Raw genomic sequence first — 27,092 nt, forward strand, 5'->3', positions numbered from 1 at the left:
AAAGCATTGTTAATATTTTATAAAACGCAAAGTTTCAAGAATATTTTTGAGTTTGTGTATAATAGCAAAGCAAATGCATTGTGCACAAACGTTTGAGAAAGCTTGAGACCATATCTCATACCTAAGCTATAATTTTATAATTATTAGACTTAGGATTAAAAATAAAATAAATAAAAGAGTTATTCCAGTCCTTAATAGCAGACACATATGCTGTTCACTAGACAGGGCTAGTTTACTGGGACACATAGGCACAATTACGTTCTGGGTATTGTAGCAGGTTAAACTCCTACTTATCCAGAATCAACCCCGACATACCAAACATATGTACGGCATGTGAAGGCACTCCGCACGGCACTAACCACCTTTTCACATGCCCCCTAAAACCGACTCATCTAACACTCCTCTCCCACTGGACCGAACCCGTCGAAACAGCATGTTTCTTGGGCCTACCTTTACATGAGCTAGACGAAGACGACCGGTAATATGCCCTACACGGCCGAGGCTACTATTACTGTTAACAAACAAACAAACAAACAAGCAGATACATAAGTTTTAGGCAGCTCTATACTAAAATTATTCTCGGAGGCAGAGCACAAAATATATCTTGTTAAGCTTTATGTCGACCGTGTTTCTCGAAATCTAATAATCGGGCAGGCTTTGTAATTCACCTCCAAGTGAATTTCCATACCATTGCCAGCAAACTCTAATGAATTCTAATTTTTGAGTGAATTTCATTGACAATTTATGACAATTACCATACATTGAAGTTCATTCGGAAGAGAAATAGAGAACCGGTCGAATATTTCCATGATTGTAAAAACGTCATGGTCCAAGTACTGTGTACTCTCTCCTAACGGACACCTCAGTACATACCACAGATGCTTAAGAATTTTTTTAAATTTTTTATTCTCTTGAGCGGACAACCCTCCCATAGCACGTTAACTCTCCCATAACATATTATTATCTTATTTAACAGTTTTCCCATAAGCGGACAAATTTGTCAATCCCTTAGGTGTTCGCTTAATAGAGAGTACACTGTACCTACTAGACTACTTACTGAAAAAACAACTGATTTGTATAAGTGAGGTATTTTTATTTGGTTTGGTTATTTACAATTTATTAAAACTATTTTTCAATAGAATATCAATAACGTGGCCACCTTTATTAGCAATCACAAACTGTGATATTTTTTCTGCATTTGTCATCACCTTGTCAAGCATTTCGGGTTTTATAGCGGCGATTTCGGCACGAATGTTTGCCTTAAGCTCATTATTTGTAGTCATTAAAATTTGCTTCCAACAATTGGGTTCAGTGTCAACAATTCGAGCGACTGTTTGGCTGTATTCCAAGTGCCATCAATGGTCTGTCGGCAATATTCTTTGTGTCAATTGCACCTTATGCGGAAAGAAATTTAAATCATCCTTTAAAATGCGCCACATTGTGGTTTTACTGACGCCAAAATGCTGAGCGCGTCGACGATACGACACTGTTGGCTCTGGGCAACACTCTCTCTCACTGCTTCAACAAGTTCATTGGAACGTCTTGGTCGTTGATGAACGGCATGTTGACGATCTCCTACTGTCCTGTGCTCAAAAAAATTCGACCCCAAACGACGAATAGTATTGTCAGACGGTGCCTGTTTGCCGCGATACTTTTTGCGATATGCGCGTTGAGTTAGAACAATAGAACGACTATTTTCGATGTATAGCGTCACTATTTCAGCGCTTTGTTTCAGTGTAAAGCGATCCATGGTTGAAATTGTACTGAATTGACGTATCGAAAACATGTATGTTGATGTCGACCGGTTGGTAAATGACAAAGTTATTCAGCGTTTAGCTGGCGCAGCCAGTATTTACAGTATTCGCTCCATCAAACTTCCACTTGCTTAAGTAGTCAATCTTCTCCGATTCACTTAGGTAATTACCAACAAACTGACGAACCAGGAGGCAGTTAACAACATCTTCCCTAGAGCTTCCACGTTTTTCAGCCCTAGGCAGAGATTACTTAGCTGCTACAATAACAAGATCAACCAGGAAGCAGTTAAAAGTAGTGTTAAAAATTAATTAAGTTAAGAAGAATATTTTTTTCCGTGAAAACATTAATTTATTGTGCCTCGTTTGGAGCATTTCAAACACATCCACTTCTATATCCTACTATTGTTGATATTCATATAAATGCATAAATAAAACATTCAACTATAATTTTACATTTATTTTATATTTTTGTACAGGTTATCCCGTATCGGTGAGCAATATGATAACAGTACCAGTTTCCGCTTCCATGTACCAATCCATGATGGCCAACATACAACAGATTCACACGAATGGTGACGGCACAGTGTGCATCACTCCAATGCAGGTAGATTCCCATGCTAATAGTAGCAATAGTAGAAGCAACAATAACAACACCAATAATACCAACAATAGTAGAAATCACTATCAGTGTTACACTTTAACAGCAGCGCCGGGTGGGCTGGGTGCGCGCTTAATTGCAACAGCTCCAACTGCAGCCTTGCCAACGACTGTAAATCAAAGCCAAACAAATATAGCCAATAATAATGCGACAAGTTGCCAAATATTTAATCAACCTAATTTAAGTAATAATACATCTAGTCAAAGCAGCCGCGCCGACCACAATCACAACCAGCACCACCAGCACGCGCATCAACAACGGCAACAACAACACCAACAACAATTGCAGGCCATCCCAACTGCAGCGAAAATATTCATCAATGCCGCTAGCTTTGCCGCCATAAACAACAACAACTCTATCAATACTAATAATAACAATAAATTCGGGAATATAACTACAGCAGCTGCTGTAGTGCCTCTGTCATTGCCAATTATGGTAGCCACATCTGGTGTTTCCGTAGCAACCGGTAGTGCAAGTGCCAGTGGCAATGACACTGCCGGAGTAGGGTCGACTGGAGATAGAGATGTGGTGAACAAAAAATTCACTAAAACACCAGCCACTTCGACGATGGGTAAGAGGGCCATACACAAGCGCCGTAAACAAACTTTCGGCAAAGTGCTGCCCGTTAAACTCGAAAATAATGGTAACTCTAACGGCGAAACGATACCACCGTCAAATATAGAATTTATAGACTGTGAAGCAATCAGACAGGCAACAAGCAGTGTGAGTGAAATTGCAGCGGATGCTGGAGCTGGTGCTGGTGATGGAAGAGGCTCAGAGGCAAATACAGGCACTTCGGGAGTGCCTAGAAAAATTATAAAAATAGAAAATTTAGAGAACTAATAAGAGTTAGAGAGAAAGAGAGAGAGAGAGAGAGAGGAGTAGAATAAGAAAGAAACAAACACACGCACACACACGCTGTAGTTACATAAATGCAATTAGTTATTGTAGTTGCATAACTTAGCCAAATGCACCCCACATTTCATACACTTACAACCCAACGGTGTTTTTCAAGTGTTTGCAGGCATACAAAGAAAAAAGCATACAATTTGTATCTAGTCAACATACATATAACATATATATACATATATATATATATTATAATAACCAAATTACAAACGCTGAATAGACGCACATAAAAATGTATAAATTTAACGTTGATATAAAATGATGGACAGTGGATAATAAAGTTAACCGTTAAGTGCCTTTGAATGTGAAATGTGAAACATAGCGCATGAATTTCACTAGTTGGCGAAATATAGCAATTTGAAATTCGAAATTTGAAATTCGCTATGAATATGAGAAATCTGAAATCGGTCTTAAATAATTCACTTCTAATTTTAATGTTTGTGAACCGTACTTGCCATTGTTGTTTAATTTTGTTTGTTAATTATATTTTTGCTTGTTTACAATGTAGTTCAATTTAATTTACATTTGTAATTATACATAAATTTCGCATTTCATAAATTTATTTGCAAATTTTCGTTTTTTTTTCTAATTATAGTTTATTATATTGTAATGTATACATATACATATGCTTGTAAGTATATGTATACACACATATACTTATACACTCATATTAATCCAATTGGTAGATTTTTATGTTAAGTTGTTTTACGTAAAGTGTTTACGTTTAATTTTTAATTGATAACCAAAGTTGATGTAACGAACCCACATTGAAATGAAGAATTCGAAATGTTCCTAGCATAAAAATAACATAAAATTAAAATAACGAATTGATCATCAAAGAGCCCACTTGCTAATGCGAAACAAAACCAAAAATTAATTATTTAGTTTATAATTATATTCTACACACGCATAGATGTATACACACACACATATATGTGTATGCCATATTTTAAATATGTTTTCCAACAGCACAAATGTTAGAAAAATTTAGGTCGTTGAGCTTTGTAATCAAAATAGTCAACATTTTGAAAAAAAAAACAATTTAAAATCGGGTAAAAATAGAGAGCGAAGTTTATTTCTTTGAATGATTTCTGGATACAAATAATAGAGAGCTACAATTAAATTATTCATATCTAAGCGCACGATTTTTTTTGCCATGATTTTATTTCGATTATTTACATAAAACTATGTATAGTGAATAGTTCACACCTTCAAAGTTCTTTGTTAAAGTTTTCCCCCTTTAATTAGAAACTACTATAATCCATTACCCATTGGTTGCAAGCTCTTAACGACCTACTTTAAGTGCAATTGTATACAAATTTTATTTATTTTTTGTCGTTTTGCGCGACTTTAAATCATGAAACGTGTTGGTATCCCATTCTCGACACATTTATTTAGAATAGCGAATTGTGCAAATTTTTAATGAATTTATATTATATTACACCATTATTGTTTTGTTTCATTTCCAATTTGATTGTTTTGTTTTAAGCAAATATTTAGAAAATGGCTATGCCTGTCTACAAGTAATAATAATTATTTTCGGTTTGAAAATTAAAATATTTTTGTTTACTTACATAGTTCGAATTATGATTGTAATTTATTGTAATCATATTATTATTATTTTTTTCTTGATCATTGTAAATATATATAGCTAATACCAAAATATTTGATTTGAATTGCAATAAATGTCACACATAATCCTGACAACTTTTGTATTTGTTTTCCTTATGGAATTATAATTTTCTTAATTTTTTTTTTAGCGAAAAAATGGTTAAAGTAAGTTTTGTAGTTGCTTTTTATTTGATTTTTTGTTCATTGCGTTTTTTATTTTTTTATTTACAGTTCCCTACCTAAATATCATAATGGGCCTGCAGAAGGTCTAAGTGTGTCTTATGACAACCACCCTACCTACCTACCTACCTAAATGAAATATTTTGTTTTTGTGGAGCTCGTCTATAAATATGAAGTTTAAAAATTTCATTATTACAGAAGGAAAAGCGTTACACGCCGCTTGATAATGCCTTTCTGTCTAGGAATTATAACAGCATTCGAACGTACCTATTTATTGTTGTGCTACAATTTGCATTCTAATTTAAAAGAATTTTTTAATTTATCTTGCAGGTGGAAAATGGCGATCAGTTAGAAACCATAACGGTTTCGCCCGGCATGCAACAGATGTTGATACAGGGTGCGCCAGGCACCGAACCGCAAGTGCTACAAGTCGTGAGTCTCAAGGACGCCACACTCCTAAGCAAGGCAATGGAAGCTATAACCGGCGGCAATGTCAAGGCTGAGGATACCATAATAATGGAGCAATAAGTTACTTACCAAGTCAAAATACTGATAGGCAAAGAAAAAGAATTTAAACTTAACTTATAATATATTTGTTGTTTTTTTTTATGTGCTGAAATACGTTTATTTTTATACACTTACAAATGCTTTAATAAGTTCATTCTTTGTACTGAAAAAAATGCGATATAAAGGCGATTATTATTATTATTTTTTTAATAGATCGTACTTGCATAGGTGTATACATACATATGTATAAGCTAATTGAATGTACCTGAAAGGTAGTATTATATTTACATACATATATACATGCATATTTTATTTTCGATTTTTATATTTGCTCTGTTTTTTGATTTTTAACAAAACAAAAATCACAAATATCAACGCACTATTTTTTAGCTTAATCAAATAGGTATTGGATTTTCTAATTCACTGTCTGGCAGTCTGCTTCGTCTTAAAATATATTTGTTTGCATACTTTTTATCATAAAGAATGGACAGGAAAAATATTAGTCGGGCGAAAGCCGTTATAACATCAAATTTGTACAAGCTTTCGAAACGATTTATATTTTATTTTCTTCTTTATTAAGCGCATTTTGTTAAACAAAAAACTCATATCAATTACCTTTGTTACAAACCTAACCTAACCTACAAGCATCTTTGTAAGATTTAACTTCTCTAATCAGGCGATGGACAATAGTTTTTGTTACGGTATCTGCCGTTCTCTGCCTATTATTTTTCAACTGCTGCTCATTTTTAGTTTCTTTTTTCATTTTTAGCATTGTTTTTAAATAATTGGCCAACATTTTCCAATGGGTTGCAATTGTGGACAGTTTGGTGGGTTGTGGTGCTTTTGAACAATATTTACCCCGTGATTTTCATACCACTTCATAGAAAGACGACAATGATGATATGAAGCTAGATCGGACTAGGCAAAGAACTGGGCCTTAACGTTGTTTTCATACCACACTGGCAGATTGCTTGTCAAACCAAACATTTCTTAGGCCACTTGTCCAACATTTTTAGCTTAAAGGCACTTGTAACTCCTCTCTTTGTTGCAGTATAAAACTCAGCTCCCCGAATCTGCTTAAAGTCTACTTTGGCGTATGTTTCATCGCCCTTAACAACACAGCCATATTTATGGCTGTACATTCTGTCAAAAAAGTACCGAGAATTGTTTAATAAAACTCAAAATAATTGTTTAATCATCAAAATTGATTTTGTCGCCTTCAAATAGGCTCCATTCGAAGCCATACACATATGCCAACGATTAGTCCAGTCACCAAACCACCTTTTAAACGCGTTTGAAGAGATTTTCTTTAGCTCCTTCAGCGAATTCTCGTTAAGGGCCTCTCTCGACTCAAAGCGGCGTCCGCGGAGGAGCAATTTAAGTTTTCGAAAAAAGAAAAGGTCCCAGGGGGTAAATCCGGTGGTTGTTTGATGATATTTGTCGAGTTTTTGGTCAAAAACGCGTTCACAATATGAGCCTTCTGAGACGATGCGTTATCGTTTTTTTCCACAAATTGGGCCGTTTCCTATGCAAATTCTCTCTCAAATGTGGCATAACTTCCAGATAATATTCTTTATTTACCGTAGGACCATTTGGAATAAATTCCGAGTGAACAATATCATGATAATCAAAGAGAACTGAGTAGCATGACTTTCACTTTTGACCGACTTTGACGTGGTTTTTTGGGTTTCGGCTTATTTGGCTAGCACCATTCAGCCACCTGTTGACATATACCCACGTTTCATTGGTTCTGAATTCACTTGCTCAAGCATGTCTTCAGCTACCTTCTTCCGATGAAGTTTTTGAAAGAAATCAACTCGGAACGAATCGAGTAGCCACGCGTCTCATGCCCAATCGATGGTGTAAATGTTGCGAATTGATTCGTGAGACACGCTAAATTCACGAGCTTCGTAGCTCAAACTTAAGTGATGCTTTTCCAGTACCATTTCCTTGACCTTGTCGACGTTTTCATCCATTGAAGGTGTTGATGGGCGACCAGATCGGGGCAAATCTTTCACGACTTCTCGGCACTCTGCAAAAGCCTTATACCACTCGTAGACCCGTGTTTTTGATAAAGCACACTTGCCATAGGCTTTCTGCATTTTCAACGATTGGGCACACGAATTCCCGTTGAAGACACAAAATTTAAGACAAATTCTGTGTTCGATATTTTTATTCATAGTGAAAATCGCAGAGCACAGCTGCGGTTGACTGATATAATTAAATGTCAAAAACAAGTTAATTGACAAATCAAGCTCAAACTCTGCGACGCTACACAGGATAGACATACCTATGTGTAACGTGCGCTTTTTAAATGAACAATTTTTTGACAGAATGTATTGACTGTATAATTTTCATGCTGGACTGTGTGTAAACCTTCACCTTTGCGCACTTCTTGAACATTCGACATATATACCTATTTTGCGCCATCTCGAAGTGCAAGGTCAGCTTTTTTGAGATAATGACACCTTTCTTTGGCTTTTGACTGCGACATAAATCCTCTCTTTCTTGCACTTTCAGGCCTTCGTTCCACTGACAAGGTTTAGTTAAACATTTTTAACCCCTAAGTTACCGCACTTTTCGGACAATTTACAGTTTTTGCAAGCTCACACTTAACCGAAGACCGAAGACCGAACCGAAGCGAAGATTATGTATGTAGAAGTTAGAAAAAGTGAATACGTCAAATTAATATAGACAACAAACACTATGAATATCTATACTTATTTTTTATTTATACAAGCGATGAGTAAACACAATCGACTAGCTTTTTTTCCCTGTACATTCTTTACACACATACATACATACATTCATATTTTATACGCCAAACCAATAAAGCAAAAGAGTTTGACGCGTATGTTCCCACGACTGCCGGTTCTACATAACCGGAACGACCCGGATTTATATCCGCCCAAGGAGATTGTTTATGCTACTACAACAACAACGTGTATGTCTTACAAACAGAAGTTTTGATAGGTTTTCGTATTAGAACTGTCAAAAGCATTACTTCTGAAGTCGACTTTGCTTGCCACTCTCTGGAATACCTTTTATGTTCATAGGCTCTGGGTTCTTTATTTTGTTTTTATCTTTTTTTTTGTTGGTCTACAATCTATAGTCCTCTTTTGTTAGCGGTTCAAGAAAACGGAAAATTCTGCTCTCGAATATTTTAAAGTTATTTATTGCAGATGGTAGGTGTTTGATAATATTGTTCAGTGATAGCCTCATAATACTTCGAAAGTACACCTAGAGCAAGCTATGCTAGAAATCCGTTCAACTAGTAACACAAAGTAATGCCATGGATGATACTCGAAAAGTAGGGTTATATTTAAAATTGCTTACATACATGCGGCGCATGCATTGACTGTTGCTATCAGTGATATGTATGTATGCATACAAAATGGATAATAAGTTTTGAAAGAAACTATTTGTCATACATTTTTCACCATTAAAATTAAACAAAAATAAAAAGAATAAGAAAAAATGAAACTTAATCCTTTAAATACAATAATTAAAATTTGAGAAATATTCGTTTTGCAATACGTGTATTTTAGGGTGGTCCAAAAAAAATTTGTATGCTGCCGCCCCCCAAAATAGTAAAGAATGAAAAATAAAAAGACCCGTATTTTTTTTTTTTTAATCAGACCATATTTAATGGTGCCGCCGGGGCTTTGAAATATCCCATGTATTTTGCATGGGAAAAAAATACTTTTTCGTAGATTTCATGTAAAAACCTGGAAAATGAATATATTTTAACCGGATAACTCAGTTTCTCTTCATAATTGGTCAGGGAATAACAACCAATTATGAAATAATTAATTTTTTTTGTATTAACTATTTTCATAAAAGTAATATAAAATATTGTTTTTCGATTCTTTCTTAGATTTTCGTTTTATGGGGGCTTTTTGGGGTTCTATAAAAAATAGTTAATACAAAAAAATTAATTATTTCATAATTGGTTGGTATTCCCTGACCAATTATGAAGAGAAACTGAGGTGTCCGGTTAAAATATATTCATTTTCCAGGTTTTTACATGAAATCTACGAAAAAGTATTTTTTTCCCATGCAAAATACATGGGATATTTCAAAGCCCCGGCGGCACCATTAAATATGGTCTGATTACAAAAAAAAAAAATACGGGTCTTTTTATTTTTCATTCTTTACCATTATGGGGGGCGGCAGCATAAAAATTTTAATATACATATTTTCCCATGCATTTTTGGACCACCCTAGTGTATTTATTTAAATTAAAATCCTAAATATAGTTGCCAATTTATAAGTATATACCATACATATACATATAAGCATAAATATGCAATTTTAAATAAATTATGATGTAAATATTTACCCAAAAAATCATGTACTCAAAAAATAAAATGTAGTTAAGTGCATAATACAAAATACTTAAAATATACCTTTCTGAAAATGCAGTTAAAAATGTGTGTATTTATATTTATACACATACACACATGTATAAATAAAATTTATGTAACTGAGTGTCAGAAACTGTGGACTTAAAAATAATTTTAAATTTGTGCAAATTCGGTAATCATTTCTAGTCAACTCGATGTGCTACATATTTTTATTTTTTACTTATTCTAATTATATAAACAATTTTTTTTATTTATTTTATTGCAAAAATTAAATTAATATTAAATAAATCTAAATAAAATTAATTACATTTAATCTAATTGAAAACTATGTATTACATTATTTACTATATGCCAGTAATTACAGTATAACACGAAACTAGTCATTTTTTATAGTTACAAAATTATGTGCAACAATGAAATTCCTTATTTCTAACAAAAGAAATCGCTAATTTGTATTTAAATCTATAAGTAGAATAGTATTCATGTACCATATTTATTAAGCTTAGTGAATATGCTTAAGCATATAATGTGAACGAAATAGATTTTATAAAAAAGGTCTCAAATAAAATGAAACAAATTCAAAATATTTACCACCTAATTTCCTCATATTAAAAATGTATTTCAATTCCTATTTGAAGCTGCTTAGCAGTGTGAACATGGAGTAAGAGGACTTCATAGCCTGAAATAATAATAAAAAAATGTGGTATTTAAAAAGGTTTTTTCAATGTGTTGTAGTGTATTGTATTACAGTAGAAACTCGATTCCCGCACGTAATGAAAACCGGGCTCGGTGCAAGTTTCGAGGTTGTTGTTGTTGTTGTAACAGTTAATTATGCTCTGACAGTGTAGTGTAAATAACCAGTTATTTTCATCTAACTCATCTAACGGTAGGCCCAGGAAACTTGCTGTTTCGACAGTTTGGGTCCAGAGAGAGAGAGGGGCATGTGAAAAGGTGGTTAGTGTCGTGCAGATTGCCTTTACATGCCGGACATATGTGTAGTATGTCGGGGTCAATTCTGGATAGGTATCCAGAACGTAATTGTGCCAAGGTTACGCGGGACTCTCGGAGAAGGTGGAGCTCTTCGTCTGCAATGGGTGATGGTTGGGCTTCGATCACGAATTGTGATTAATTGTCTGTCTGTATACTGACCGATCCAGTAATTGTCTGTCCGTTTTGTCCTAGATTTCGCTCGCGTAATTTAGGAGATGCCTCTTGACGTGCCTGGGAGGCGGCTAAGACTCAAGCAGGGTCTGCATGGGTAAGACCTGCGGTAACACCCTAACAAGAACTGCTTGCTGAATAGTTTATTATACTCCTTTACAGGGAGCATATGTGTCTCGTCGTGTAGATGTTGAAGTGGGGATATCAAAAGTCATCCTGCCGCAGTCCTAATGGCAGTGTTTTGACAAGTTTGTAGCTTCGTCCACTGTGAATCACTGGTTCCATGTGACCAAGACAGGCGCAGCATAGTTTAAAACCGGCCGGCGTATTACTTTAAAGCGATTTGAGGATATTGTTGCGATTTCGGACTTTAGTGGCAATAGCGGTTGCATCCGCTGAGAAGGAGACCAAACTATCGAAGGTAACTCCCAAGATTTTGGAGTTATTAACAGTCGGTATTAGTGTGTCGTCAACTTTTACCTTAAGTTGCAGTTGATCTCCTTTGTCCAGGTGGTGAAGAGGGTCGCCGTGGGCTTCGTGGGGAAACTTTAGGGTTCTCGCGTCGTTTACTTGGGCGCACAGGGCATCAATGTCATTGCCCAACGCTATTATCGTGCAGTCGTCGGCATAGGAGACCAGGGAGACCACCTCTAGCGACTGGCGAAACATAGAGGTTAAAAAGCAAGGCTGAAAGGACACCACCCTGCGGAACTCCAAGCATGTCGCAAGTACTGAGCCTTTTTTTTCAAATAAAGCTAAGGTTATCTAAGCTCTTTTATTTCTTTTTAAACAACAGAGTTTTATGAACTATGATCTTCCAAATTTAGGCAAACTTATCGGCATTGTATATTTGATCTTTTGTCAAACTTAAATCCATAACTGTTTTGCTAAAATTGTCCAAAAATTGGTTTGATGTAGTCATTCTTATTTGATCATTTTTCTCCGTAAATTTTTAGGCATGCCTCTTTTTAAAGTTTCCAATCCAGCCAGCTATCGTGGAAGCCTCAAGGCTTTTTCTAAATTTTGGCATGTAATAACTTGGCTTTCTCTTTATCATATTATTTGTAATTGTAATATTTTTCTATTTTTTAGTCCACCCCTATATTTAATGCTTATGTTAAGAGGATTTCGACACCATAAATTTTTTTTTTGCTCCTTTTAAAAATGTTTTTTTTTTTTAAAGTCCGTGCAAAAATAAAAAACTACTTAATTGTTTGAGATAAACATTTTTTCATTTCTCGACTTAATTTTTGTCGAAGCTTGCAAAATAGCCATTCATTTCAGCAATCCCCTCCTCGTTTGAATAAAATCTTTTTCTCGCCAGCCATTTCTTCAAATTGGGGAACAAATAGTAATGAAATGGATCCGCGGGAGCCAAGCCTGGAGAATAGTGGTTGAAGATGGAACTCTATTTATATTAATTTTGCGACCACAACTGCTGAAGCGCTATCTGCTGCAATGTCGTGTTGGAAAAGGAAAATCACTCGACTTTTCCGATTCAAACGAATGACAAAAAAAAAAAATATACCGCTCTGGCTGAAATTGGGTATGTGTTTTTCCGAGAGATGCTACTAACTAAACATAATTTCGATACGCGCCAGTAATGCCACATCTCTGACTTTGCGCGGACTTCTCAAGCGATCCCCGTATATGAATTACTCAATCTTTTTTTCAATTTGTTTGACGCTCTTTTGTTAAATTAATATGATTTTTTAAGGCCTTCTAATTTTCAAAAACAGTATGCCATTGTTTTAGTTTTGAGTATTTCTATATTTGCTTCTTATTTCCTTTTGAGTGTCGAGGTCATTTTTACATAGTTGGGTCTTTTTTGCAGATTTGTACTCCGCTAAGATATCCCTTTTGGTTTGTCAATCTCAAGTACTTCAAAATTCATTACAAAATCGGATATCAAATAACCATTATAATAAAAAAACCATTTCTCGGATTTTTAGAAGGACCAAACTAATTTCTTTTATGGTGCTGCATCTTTGGGCATTAGTTCAATATTACATGAACATTTGGTCACCAAGAGCAATTTTTCTTGTTAGATACCGCATAATTTGACAATTTCACAAAAAAGGGCTCCTGTCGATTGGTGTACAGGAATGTTGGAGAAATGCAGCCGCGGTAGTTCGAAGTACGTCTATGACATCATAACAGGTGACGAGTCTTGGATCTCTACATTTGAGCCAGAAACAACACAGGAATCGAAACAACACAGGTATTCCAAGGTGAGCTGAATTCAACAAAAAATGTTCGTGGAAGAAACACCTCAAGGTAAATGGTGGCCCGTTTTTTCGGAAAACCTAGACGTATCAACTGTACCACTAAAGAAACTTAAAACAGCCAATTCTGCGTGGACACAATCATTTGTTGTCAGACGTTTTCGGAAAATTAAGGAAAACCAACCGCCAAGACACTATGAGTTCTCACGTATTGGCTCACTTAAGAGAGTTTCAAAAAATCAAATTAATGGGTGATCTTCCTTACAGCTTTCATTTGACACCTACTGATTTCTTTTTGTTCCTGAACATCAAAGATGAAATGCGAGGTCAATGCCCCAAGAAGCTATTTTTTTTCTAAATACGTTTACAGTATTACCAACATTTTCTGCTGCATTCCACTCTTAAAACAATATTTAATACAACTTCCTTGTAAAGTAGAATCAGTCCTTATAAAAATTACCAAATAACCTCTAGTTGTTCACAAAGCAAGAAATGGAGGTATCAAACCATAATCCACCACTGTGGTCTATTGTCCTTGACCGCCAGCCTATAATTGGAGGATTCTGATGAATTATAGTACCTCCTTCGGCTCTTTGTTCCGTATCTCAAATGGACTTAGCGTCACACAATCAAGGTGTATGCGCCTTTCTCTTGCGAAAGCTGCATATTTGCTGCAGATGTGCTCTGCAGTTTCATCATCCAGTTCGCAAAAACGTCAGAACCTTGTTTCTACTAAACATAATTTCCTGAAATTATAAGGAATACTGCATACTCGGATTCACTTCACCGTTGTTTAAGATCCCAGAGCTAAGTACATTTCACTCGTTTTGCAAATTATGAAAGACATCGTGAAAATAACTAACTAAATCTATTAATATCTTATCTTTATCTTTCTTTTATCTTTCTGTTACTTCTCTCCTTTCCTCCTTGACTATCTACCGTTTCACTTTTCAGAGCTTTAAATACAATGGGCTTTTCAGCCTAAGTGTTTTAGGAGTATCCAAATCTCACTGCGCTTCTTGGCTCGAACTTTCAAATTAACAAAAAAAGCAACAAACATTTTCTGAGTCTTTTATCTGTAAATTGCGAAATTAACTTCCCATACTTGCCTTGGACCCCAATGTGTTCAAATTTTATGACACAATATATAGCAGATCATTGAATTCTGAAGTTTACTATAGCGTGCAACTTTTCTTGGTGATATCAGCACAAAAGCGTAATATACAATAAAAACAGCAACACCACCAGAAATTGTAGAAAAAAACAGGATATCGTATTAGACAAACGTCGAGTGACCGAAAGATTGCCCATCTTAATGGGCAGTGTAAGCAATATTTTGACTGAAGTACTGAGATTTAGAAAGCTGGGTTTTAGTATACGCAATGGATGTCGCATTCGCTAACAATGAAACAAAAACTCATTCGAATGCGATTTTTTCATTAACATTTAGAGCGTTTTCGAAAGATAAAGTGGATTTTGTGCATCGATTCATCACTATGGATGAGATTTGGGTCTATCACCATGATCCTAAATAAAAACAAGAGCTTACGAGTGGTTGTTTGGCTCCAAAACGAGTTCGTTTCCAGAAATCGGTTAAGAATGTGTTAGCGTCAGTTGTTTGGGATGCGAAAGGAATTTTTTTGTGAATTACTTGCAAACTGGCAAAACAATAATTTCTGAATATTATTGTAACCTTTTAGACCAGCTGAGGAAAAAAATTCGTGAAAAATACCTAGTTTGCAAAAGAAAAAAATTATTTTTCATCAGGACAATTCGCCGCGATGAATTAAATTCCGAATTGTTGGAGCATCCACCGTCATCACCCCAATTTGGCACCCAGCGACTTCTATCTGTTTTCAGGCTTGAAAAAATTTATGCGTGGAATGCGTTTGACATCCATGATGAGGCCATAACAGCTGAGAAAGCATATTTTGCAGCCCTTCCAGATTCTTAATTCAGGGGTGGAATTCATAAATTGGAATCTCGTTAGAATAAGTGTACTGAAGTTCTGGGAGACTATGCTGATTAATAAAGTGTATTTCAATTCATAAAATTCTGTTTGTCTTATCGAATCACAAAACTTATTGAACAACCAAGTACACACATATATATGTAACTAACTCACCATTAAAAAAGTTTGTAAATTTACAGGTACCAAGTTGCCGGCCTTCAAAACACTCTCCCTTTGCGAATGAAAGAGAAAAATACGCAATGCCTTCTTAAATTCGCTGCTTTGAACTGTCCAATTGCAATTGTAGATGGCTTTTGATAGTTCCACGCATTCCTGACAAAAGAGATCACCACAATAGCAGAGGATTAGTGTTTCTAATGTCACAGCTACGAAGAAGATAGTCATATTCAACATAATCGAGGGATTGAAGCCAACGTAGAGCATATAAACGCCTATGCTGCATTGTGAGGCGCCAGTGCCAACGAATTGAATCAGAGATGTGCCTGAGATGGTCTTTTGTATAGTTGAAAATAACCTAAAAAGTGAATATAAAATATAAAACGTAAAGAAAATTCATTGTGCGCTATATTTGTATGGGAAAATGGAGTACTCGATAATCGTTTTGTGATCCTTAATGCAAGAGACGAGCTCAGCGTAATTGCGTTCCATTTCATCCTTTGTCAGATGCATATTCTCTGGAGAATCACTGCTATTAGTATTGAATCCGATTCGTTGAATGCGTATAGAGAGCGCGCGCATGTGTGCGGTAAGGACACGGATATATGCCAGCGGGTATGTGTCCACTGAGCAAGCTTGCGTACACTGCACTAAAAAGCCAATCATTTGATAGCCATATACAATACAAAAATTAGTCCATGACGCTTTGTAGTCAAGCGGAAACCAAGCAGGATACATTAGACGTCTTTCGGCAGAGAAAATCACCACCAAATGACTGGTGACAAAAGCAGAATAAAATAGTCGCAAAACTATGAGGAAACATTTTTTAGATGCATCAATGCCTTCCTGTAGAACAGTGATTTCTTCTTTGGTCTTGGCACTGTTGTCCAAGCGCTTCAGTATAGCTGCTAATTCCAACAATTGCTTACGTACGAGGAATAAGGTGAGAAACTTCACACTGAGTGTTACGTCGGACATGGCCACGTAGACAACTTCACAGAAGTCGTTTAGATTATCTGCAAGTATACTCTCCACGGCAAAGGAGATGGGATAAAAAATCGGGAAAAGTATTGTTACAATAATTGCATACAGCAGGTGGGGAATATACCAAGGCGATTGCCTCTTCGGTCCACGGAAGCCGCTTAAGTCCCAAACACGCCAATGATACTTGAAAGCATCCCAGCTATTTACTCTTAACGTTGACATCACAAGAAATTTTAAAAGTCTACGCGCAGATTTCAACTGATAACGGTAGGCATAGCCCAGCTCTTTATATATGGCTGCATGAAAATGTTAGTGTATATGTAAGTGAGATATCCATATAAACCCATGTCTATAGTATGGAAATTTTCATGGCTGTAAATTACTTTGGCAATTTGTTGCAACACTGGCAGTTCCCTGTATATATGTATGTATCTGTCCTTGGATTGGTGACAAACATTCAAGCGAAAAATGATTCGAAAAATTACTTCTTAAAAGTAATTTTTTATAAGTTCTATAATTGTTTGAAGTTAATTCTGAAAGTGGAATTGTAGAAATTTGCTGATTGTGTGGGTATCATTGTACAAAATTTCCCAGGCATGTAAACGCATGAAAAAGGTGTCACAATAGGTTCACTAGCGAATATATATGTATGTACATAGCTGGAGTAGCAATGAATGCCCTCAAATTGCTTACCGTGACAGTTTAGGAAAGAGAATTGCTGAGAATATACAAAACGGACGCTTTTAAAATATTATTATTATTTTTATTTATTTATTTATTTATTTATAACAAATTATGCAATAATAAATTACAGTGTAAAATAAGAAAAGCGACACAAGCTACGAGGCTTTCAGTCGTCTTTTTAATAGAAAAATTGTTAATTTATTTAAGTCCCGTAAATACAGTGGGATGAAGTGAAATGCAAAAAATTATACTGATTAAAATTAAGCGGTTATTGTTATAGAAGAATAAAATAAAATAATACTTTAATCTGCGCTAAATTAAATTTAAGATATCCTGGTTCCTTAAGAAATTGTATATTGTCACGATATTGTCATAGCTAGGTGTAGATAATGCTCTACTTAGGTTAATGTTGTCAGCGGTTTCGTATTCCTTCGTTACTGGACTTTGGTTAATCAAGTGCTCCACTGTGTTTGGACCGCCGCACAAAGGGCAGCAGGACTGACTTTTTCTGGTTAGAAGGTGTGAGTGGGTAAAAATTGTATGACCCAGTCTTAGACGAGTATACGGCTTCAAAAAATTAGGGTCAGACTCACCGGATAGGATGGCGTTAGTCTGTTCGGATTTAGTCTGTAATAGTGATGTCCTTGCGTTGTCCAGTCTGCTAAATCGACATTACGGTTTTCTTTATTTATGGCGTTAAACAAGTCCGTTTTGCTTATAACTTTAAGCATAAGTGTAGGAGATTTGTTGACATTTTTAGCAGCCGTATCAGCTGCTTCATTTCCTGAGATTCCAGCATGACCGGGTATCCACATTAGTTTGATTTTGTTTGGTGCTGCCACAACTGAATTTCTAATCGATGAAATAATTTTGTTCAAATTAGACGGTGATTTGATTGCTGTGATGCATGATTTGCTGTCAGAACAAATCATATATTTCCCATTGTTTTTCTTTGCATACTCAACGGCTAGTTCGATTGCCAAGGCTTCAGCAGTGAATATTGTACACATTGGATAAAGAAGCCATTGTGATATTGCGGCTCCATTTTTTCCATATTTTTAAATAATAGAAAATCCTATTATCTTCTCTCTTTTATTGGTATATTAACCGCTTAAGGGGTTACATGGGTTTCGTCGGGTAAAAAAAGGCCTATTTTCAATATTTTTTTTTTCTATGTCTTATAGATACATATTTAGAAAATAATTTCTGAAATTTTCAAAAAAAAAACTTAAAACTCTTCCATTGTGACGTCATTTCCGGGGACCCCTCGAAAAAAAGGTGCGTCCGCGTTGTCAGCATAACTCCTGACAGGCTCATCAAAAATGAAAAAAATAAGTGTTTTAGTTTGGACCATAAACTCGTGCTTGAACGAAGGAAAGAAAAAAAGTAAAAATTGGAATTTTAACAGACATTTTTCCAAAAAAATGGAAATTTCGTTCAAATTTGCTTGACATTTTGTTTTTCTTAAATAGTTGTAATTGAAAAAAAAAAAACAAAATCCTTCGTTCAAGCACGAGTAAATTGTATTTCGAACACCTGTGTAAAATTTCATCAAGATCGGTAGAGTAGTTTTCGAGAACATTTGACAACCGACTTTGAAAATACGGTTCCGAGAAAAACGCGTTTAAAGTTTTGAGTAACAATAAAAGTGGCTTGGAGCGCACACATTCCAAAGGCTGTATCTCTGAATTTATTGCTCGGATCGACTTGAAAATTTAGGATAATATTTCTGAGATGTTGTACAAATTAATAAGCAAAAAAAAAGAAATCTTTTTTTTGAACCAACGAAACCCATATACCCCCTTAAACGATATAGTTCAACAAATCGCACCAGTCGATTATTTCACGTGCTAATCAACGCCAGGTCCTTCTCCACTTGGTTCATCCTTCGCAGTGGAGGCTCTTCTCTCCCATTGCTAACACCCTCAGTCATCGTTTCCAATACTGTCAGAGCCAGAGTGTCTGTGCCTATTCGTACGATATGATCTAACCAGTGGAGCCGCAGAATCTTAATCTTCTGCACTATGCCCATGTCTGCGTACAGCTTATAGAGCTCATCCATTCAGCGCCATCGTTAAGTTGCAAAGGATCATAAATCCTCTTCAGAATAATTCTCTCGACCTTTCCAAGGGCCGTCGTATGGTATACTAGGACGAATATGATGACGGACATACTATTTATATAGAGCATTTTTTTAGTACGCTAAGAGGGGATTTTACTACTCAATTGCCTGCTCAGTCTAAAGTGGCACTTGTTGGCAAGAGGAGTTCAATGCCATTGGATTTCAATACTGAAGTTGTTATAAATCGTATTGATGCTTGTTTTTAAGTAGACGAAGTCCTCTACTTTATCACATTTATAACTGTCAACGGTGACGAGGTTGTTAAGGCGGGAAAGCCTTGACTTTTTGTGTGATGGCAGAATCTATTTCGTTTTGTCTTGGAAATGCCTTTACCCCTAGACCTACACGTTTCGTTACCTTAACTAGATTGGATTAAACAGAGCTAACAGAGCTATTGTTAAGGTCGATGGTGTCGATAAGATTGGCGTACATTAGTAACTGGATACTCTTTACGCGGCATTGAAATCGACAAAGAGGTGGTGTGCTTCGAGTCTCTTCCCACGGATCTTTTCCAAGTTTTGGTTGACTGTGAATACCTGGTTGATGGTTGATTTACCAGGTCTAAAACCAAATTGATAAGGTCTAATCAGTCCATAGATGGTGGGAATTCGTCATTCACTCACTACGCTTGATAGAACCGTATGTGCAATATTAAGAAGATTGACCCTTCTTTAATTGGCGTATATTGCAGGTTCACCCTTCGGCTCTGACTATTTAATATCTCCTATGCCATAATAAAACTGTAGGACTGTCATAAGTGTAGATTGAAGATATTATTAAAAATAGTTGTACATAGATGATGTAGAAATCTACTAAGACTATTTATGAAAACTTAATTTTCCGCAACAGATAAATCGATTTCGATGGGACTTTCACATTTGAAAAACAATGCGGCTTTACCTAGGACATTTTACAATTTGGGTTATTTTTTCTAATCCTTACATTGAGTTTTTATGCACTAACGGCATCTGGAAAGCATTTCCCAGCTAGGGGTGAATTGTTAAAAAACAATGTTATTCAAGGGCAAACTGCAAAGAGCAGCACCCATGCTTATCATAAGAGCAGTACCATCTATACCCATCAAGACTCTCGAAGCTGAATCTTCTCTTCATGGATATATAATATATGGCGAATTCCGAATTCAGGTTGGGACACTTAGAAACTTTTCTGGAACACTGATTCGTAATTTTGATTTGAAAATCATTTTTTCACAGAGATCTTATAAAGGGATCATTATTTCGTTTGACAGTGAGGCAGCCGTAAAATCTCTATATTTACTTCAAAGTAGCAATTGAATGTAGACTGGGTCCCTGGTAACAGATATATTATATTCCTGCAATATACTTCATGGATGAGCTAACTGGGAAGAGAATTGATGTTAAATCAGTCAAATCTGCCCACCTACCTTTCATTAATATAGTAATTGGTATTATCACTGCCTAATGGAATACCTGGGAAGCGTATGGAGTCTCGCTCTAATTATTTCTGACGCAACTGCAGGAATGAGAAGGAAGGGAAGAATACTTCCCCTGCTACTTATCAGAACGCGACTTCGCTGCTTAAATTCTTACTTATTTAGATGTCTGGCAGACTTGAATCCGCAACCATCCGCAATATTTATTGTTTATTAGAGAATGATGGAGAGACTCTAGTCCAAGAAGGGGTTACTGTAATGGGTTTCCAGTTATAAGTGGGCCGCTTTATACTCTCATTGAGAGCGGCAATCATCGTAACCTACCGGTAGATAGTGGAAGTGCCAGATGGAACCAGATTACCAATTTTTTCGATATTGGCTATGAATATGCAACTAAAAAGTGATTTTCACTTTGCTTAAGGTTATTTTGCGCGCTTCTATAGCAGAATCAGTGTCGTTATTTAACAGGAATGCCTTGTATAAGTGAGAAGTAAAAAAGTAAAAATATTTACACGCACATATGTAGAGGGGTAGAGCGGCAGGCTAATGACCTACCTTGTCAGAAATCAAATAGATTAACGAAACCAACGCAAGACAAGTCTTGTCGAGGCCCTATGCTCCCGAGAGGATGAACAAGGAAAAAAAATGTAAAAAATTACTGAAATTACAAATAATTAAAAGTGTAGTTTTTAGGCATAAAATAATAATACCGAAAATTTGTTGGTTTATTTGAAAACACCCTTGACAGTTTGTGGTGTTAAATAAATAAATTTTATACCACAAATGGAGGGATCTACAGTTTTAAGTCAACTCCGAACGACAAATGGTTCTTATGAGGAGCTTTTTCATGACAGAATTTCATTTGGAGGTTTGCCATTGTTTACCGAGGGGCGACCGCTATTAAAAAGAACTTTTTCTACTATTTGCTGTTCATACACGGAGATTGGAGCCTACGTACTCTCGAATTGCAGTCACGCACCAACCCATTCCACTAGGAAATGTCTGTCGCCTAATAGTCATGTGTATACATATGTATGTATGTATTTAAGCATTTATTTATATGTAAATGTACATAAATACATAATTACTTACTTTACATCCCAATGTGATTTCCAGATGTTGGCTTTCCATTTGAACCATTCAATAAGTTGATAATTGGAGATCATTAATTATTTATGCTGCAGCAGAATTATCAGAGTAATTAATCAAAAAAATCAATCGTCAATCAATCATCAAAAAAAAAAAATAATAATAATAATATAATACTCGTAATAAGAAAATAAAAAATGGGAGTTTTGATGAAAAATAAATGGAGAGTAATGATCTACACCCGATGACATTTTGACGAATTTTGACTATTTTTTTTTTTTTAATTTTGATTATTTTTGTAGAGAAGCATTTTATATTCCTTATACCTTCCCCCATATAACGAATGCACGGGCTGGACGAATACGAGAAGAGGCTAAATTGTCATTCGCAAATTTATGTAGAAAAGGCGGGGTTGATGTAGTAGTTCGAGTGCAATAACTTACTAAATTCGAATAGTTTGTATACCCGCTTTGGAAGTGAGTTTTCCATATTTGAAAATGTTGTTCAAGGAATAAGCGATCCATTTCGTATCGCTGGTATGATGCCAATCTTTGTTTAGCGTGAAAAAGCTGTCAATGACAAAAGGTGTGATTGAAAAAACTAACCAGCCCTCGCTTGCCCTACACACCTACCTTGAATTGTATTTATACTTTACTTGAACAAACTAAATATTTACTTTTATCCTTATCAATTTGTCATGTAGAGTAATCGAGGGCAGCAACAACTCGTCTCGCCTCCGTTTGTTGCTGTATTCAATAAATATGTCTAATAAGAATAATGCTTTAGAGTAATTTTTGTTTCTGATTATATGCGACCTTGGTGCAATAATCGGGCAATAAGTACACTACGCGACAGTTGAAAGTGTGCAATGAACAAACATTTGCCAACGTGGTTAACTAATTCACTGTTTAAAAACAGCAAAGAAATGAGAGCCAAGATGCTTAAATCTTAGCCACACGAGAGCAGAGCAGCTATAAAGGAAGGTGGTGGTACAGTACTCTATACAGCTGACGCTTAAAGGACTTGAAGGACAGTGTTCTGTAAGGGCGCCCACAAAATTCGATAGCTGGAATTTTGTTAACCTCTGAAGATGCCTCGAGCGTCTCCGATCTATATGTGGAAAGAGGAGAAGTTTTTATTAATTTCGGTCGAGTCCGGTAGCACTTTTAGTTTGAGATTTATACGTGTTTTTCGAAACAAGCATATTAAGAGGTGTCGGAAAGTTTAGTGACTCACATTACAAGCAACGGGATGAAGTGGATATTCCATGAGTCCTGGGAGTTTGAGTAAGAACTCCCGAGCCAGAAAAAGAAACGCCCCTGAAAGCGAGGGTCTCCAAATTGCGACTGCAGCAATTGCAAATTGCGCTTTTTTATTTAATTCATTCAGTTTTATAGTCTATTAAACAGTTAAACCCTTACAGACTGAGGATGAATGATTAATTAAAAATTCTAAAAATTTTAGGTTCAATAAAATTAGTATAAAAATCAGGTGGATTGGATACATCTTACTATCGGTTCATTAAAGCCATAACTTGTAACATGCATTGGTTCTTCGATATCCGCATGAATGCGTCCTGCCGGACAGACAATTAGTGACCAATTCTCTGTTGGGAACGGATTAACTTCGAAGTAAATTGGGCAGGAACAAAAAATTTTTGTTGTATAAAAAATTGATAATTAAAAAATCATTAAGAAAAGCTCTCGTGCCCAAATACAGCACTTTCAAATAGAAAAATGTTTAATTTTTTGAGCTTTGATTTTAAATTTTGACCAAAAATGTTTGAACTCATATTTTTTTGTTTTTTTGTTTTTTGTGTTTTTTTTTGTCGGGACAAACTAACAAGTATAGTAGAGTACTCAGACAATATTAAGTCCATTGTACTGCACTGTACTGTTCCATTTTTAATTTTCTGTAAATCTACCCGACCGCCGTAGCCGAATGGGTTGGTGCGTGACTACAATTCGGAATTCACCGAGAACACACAAAATCAAGAAAAACATTTTTGTAATAGCGGTCGCCCCTCGGAGGGCAATGGCAAACCTCCGAGTGTATTTCTGCCATGAAAAAGCTCCTCATAAAAAATATCTGCCGTTCGGAGCCGGCTTAAAACTGTAGGTCCCTCCATATGTGGAACAACATCAAGACGCACACCACAAATAGGAGGAGGAGCTCGGCCAAATACCTAGAAAGGGTGTACGCGCCTTCCAAGAAATCTGAGTAGATTTTGTGGAGCCAAGGAGTCAAGGTGGTTGCTTCTCAACACATCAGTGCCAAAGACCTCAAACCTGATTCGAGAGAAGGCCGGACAAGCGCACAGAAAGTAGTCTGCCGTCTCATCCTCCTCTGCAAATGCTGTGTAGAGTGCACAGTCTGAGGTGCTTATCTTTTCCATGTGCTTCGCCCATAGAAAGTGGCCCGTCATCAGTTCAACCAGCTGCCGACAGACCCTTCTGCTTAATGGCAGGAGGACCTGCGAAAATCAGTTGGACATGACAGGTAACATCAGTTTTGTTAAGCTGCTAACCTTGATTGTCGATTGAAGTAGCCCTTTTGCTAACCGTGACTTTAAAGGCTGCAGAAGAGAGTGGCAGAACGAGCTCCGGGCGAAAGTTGTTGGCCTCAGAACCCATCCTAGCTAAAGAGTCACACGTCTCGTTACATGCGATACCCATGTGTCCCGACATCCCCATCGACATAGTTCAGCTTGGATTTACAGGACTCAACTACCCTTGAAGTGGTTGGAAGGCTGTCTGTAGTATAGTATTATTATATATTTAACACTAACATTATAATTATAAAGAAAAAAATAGGGACTGTAACAGTTGACAGAAATTAACATAATCAATGTAGACAAAAGTACTAAAATACAAACTTAAATGTTATCCATTTGTGGGTGTACGCGCCAATTTTATATATATATGGGGCATTCTTCGCCAACCGGACACCCCCATCTGCCCAGAACAGTTTTTATAAAAAAAATTTTTCCCTATGCCGAAAGAAAAGCTTATGTCATGTACTTTAATTTGTCATGTGGCACTTTTTAAATACTAAAAAGCCATTCCTTCCAAATCTCAAACAAAAAGGAAGTGATTATTAAAAGATTTTCCAATTCTCCAGAAGAAAAAAAAGTTTTACTGTGAATTCTCCTCAAACATGATGCTCGGGGGTTTCTGGGTTCGCTGCTGAATATAAATGTTGAAGGAAATTGCTGAAATTGGAATTTTTTTTTCATAATACAGGATTTTTTTCACAGTAAAACTTTTTTTCTTCTGGAGAATTGGAAAATCTTTTAATAATCACTTCCTTTTTGTTTGAGATTTGGAAGGAATGGCTTTTTATATTAGTATTTAAAAAGTGCCGCATGACAAATTAAAGTACATGACATAAGCTTTTATTTCGGCATAGGGAAAAATTTTTTTTATAAAAACTGTTCTGGGCAGATGGGGGTGTCCGGTTGGCGAAGAATGCCCCATATATATATATAAATGTTATCCGCGGTGTGCTGAGATGTTGAGTTAGATCTGTTCATGTAAACATTATGCTTCTTCTTCTTCTTCTTAATTGGCGCGATAACCGCTTACGCGATTTTGGCCGAGTTTAACAAAGCGCGCCAGTCGTTTCTTTCTCGTGCTAACCGGCGCCAATTGGACACACCAAGTGAAGCCAAGTCCTTCTCCACCTGATCTTTCCAGCGCAGAGGAGGCCTTCCTCTTCCTCTACTACCACCAGCTGGTACCGCATCGAATACTTTCAAAGCCGGAGCGCTTGTATCCATTCGGACGACATGACCCAGCCAACGTAGCCGCTGGATCTTTATTCGCTGCGCTATGTCTATGTCGTCGTAAAGCTCATACAGCTCATCGTTCCATCGTCTGCGATATTCGCCGTTGCCAACGTGCAAAGGTCCAAAAATCTTACGCAGAATCTTTCTCTCGAACACTCCAAGCGTCGCTTCATCGGATGTTGTCATCGTCCAAGCTTCTGCGCCATACGTCAGGACGGGCATGATGAGAGTCTTGTAGAGTGTTAGTTTTGTTCGTCGAGAGAGGACTTTACTGCTCAGTTGCCTACTTAGTCCGAAGTAGCACTTGTTGGCAAGAGAGATTCTACGTTGGATTTCAAGGCTGACATTGTTATGGGTGTTAATGCTGGTTCCTAAATAAACGAAGTCTTTTACAACCTCGAAATTATAACTGTCTACAGGGACGTGGGAGCCGATACGCGAGTGCGCCGACTGTTTGTTTGAAGACAGGAGGTACTTCGTTTTGTCCTCGTTCACCACCAAACCCATTCGCTTTGCCTCTTTATCCAGTTTGGAGAAGGCAGAACTAACAGCGCGGTTGTTAAGGCCGATGATGTCAATATCATCGGCATACGCCAACAATTGTACGCTCTTATAAAAAATTGTGCCTGAGCGATTAAGTTCTGCGGCTCGTACGATGCTCTCCAACATCAGGTTAAAGAAGTCACACGACAGCGAGTCACCCTGTCTGAAACCTCGTTTGGTATCAAACGGCTCGGAGAGGTCCTTCCCAATTCTGATGGCGCTGCTGGTGTTGAGCAACGTCATCTTACATAGCCGTATTAGTTTTGCGGGGATACCAAATTCAGACATCGCGGCATACAGGTAACTCCTTTCCGTACTGTCGAATGCAGCTTTGAAGTCGACGAAAAGGTGGTGTGTGTCGATTCTCCTTTCATGGGTCTTTTCCAAGATTTGGCGTATTGAGAATATTTGGTCGATGGTAGACTTTCCAGGTCTGAAGCCACACTGATAAGGTCCAATCAGTTGGTTGACGGTGGGCTTCAGCCTTTCACACAATACGCTCGCTAGAACCTTATAGGCGATATTTAGAAGACTTATCCCGCGGTAATTGGCACAAATTGCAGGATCGCCCTTCTTATGGATTGGGCAGAGCACACTTAAATTCCAATCGGCAGGCATGCTTTCATCCGACCATATTTTGCATAGGAGCTGATGCATGCACCTTACCAGCTCCTCGCCGCCATGTTTGAATAGCTCAGCCGGCAGTCCGTCGGCGCCCGCGGCTTTGTTGTTCTTTAGCCGTGATATTGCTATTCTCACCTCGTCATGGTCGGGTAACGGAACTACAATTCCGTCGTCATCGATTGGGGTATCGGGATCTTCACATTCTCTACGACATGCGCAGCTGTCACTGTTTAACAGGTTCGAGAAGTGTTCCCTCCATAATTTAAGATTGCTCTGTACGTCAGTCACCAGATCGCCGTCTTTGTTCTTACAGGAAAACGCCCCGGTCTTAAAACCTTCTGTAAG

The 27,092-nt window shown here is 36.8% G+C and overlaps 2 protein-coding genes across 14 annotated transcripts in view; one reads left to right on the plus strand and one right to left on the minus strand.

Annotated features, from left to right (window-relative positions):
• Positions 1–9,083, plus strand: part of LOC129237262 (DNA-binding protein Ewg) — a 29,867-nt gene extending 20,784 nt beyond the window's left edge. For 8 of the 13 annotated variants that reach the window (XM_054871886.1, XM_054871889.1, XM_054871891.1 and 5 more), the window contains one exon: positions 2,231–3,662. In XM_054871886.1, the coding sequence (XP_054727861.1) occupies positions 2,231–3,255 (1,025 nt within the window). In that variant the 3' untranslated portion in view covers positions 3,256–3,662. Of the gene's footprint in view, positions 1–2,230; positions 3,663–5,442 lie in introns of those variants that run through there. The other 5 variants (XM_054871894.1, XM_054871898.1, XM_054871896.1 and 2 more) reach the window with 2 other exon arrangements.
• A 1,216-nt stretch (positions 9,084–10,299) lies between these two features.
• Positions 10,300–21,844, minus strand: LOC129238451 (odorant receptor 2a-like). Its single transcript, XM_054873475.1, has 4 exons — positions 21,798–21,844; positions 15,934–16,545; positions 15,498–15,858; positions 10,300–10,665 (listed from the first exon to the last, which is right to left on the minus strand). The coding sequence occupies exons 1-4, from the start codon at positions 21,842–21,844 to the stop codon at positions 10,615–10,617; spliced, it is 1,071 nt and encodes a 356-aa protein (XP_054729450.1). The 3' UTR covers positions 10,300–10,614.
• Positions 21,845–27,092: the final 5,248 nt, after the last annotated feature.

Source organism: Anastrepha obliqua, chromosome 2 (genome assembly GCF_027943255.1).
Source record: "Anastrepha obliqua isolate idAnaObli1 chromosome 2, idAnaObli1_1.0, whole genome shotgun sequence".
In the NCBI taxonomy this organism is placed as follows: Eukaryota; Metazoa; Arthropoda; class Insecta; order Diptera; family Tephritidae; genus Anastrepha; species Anastrepha obliqua.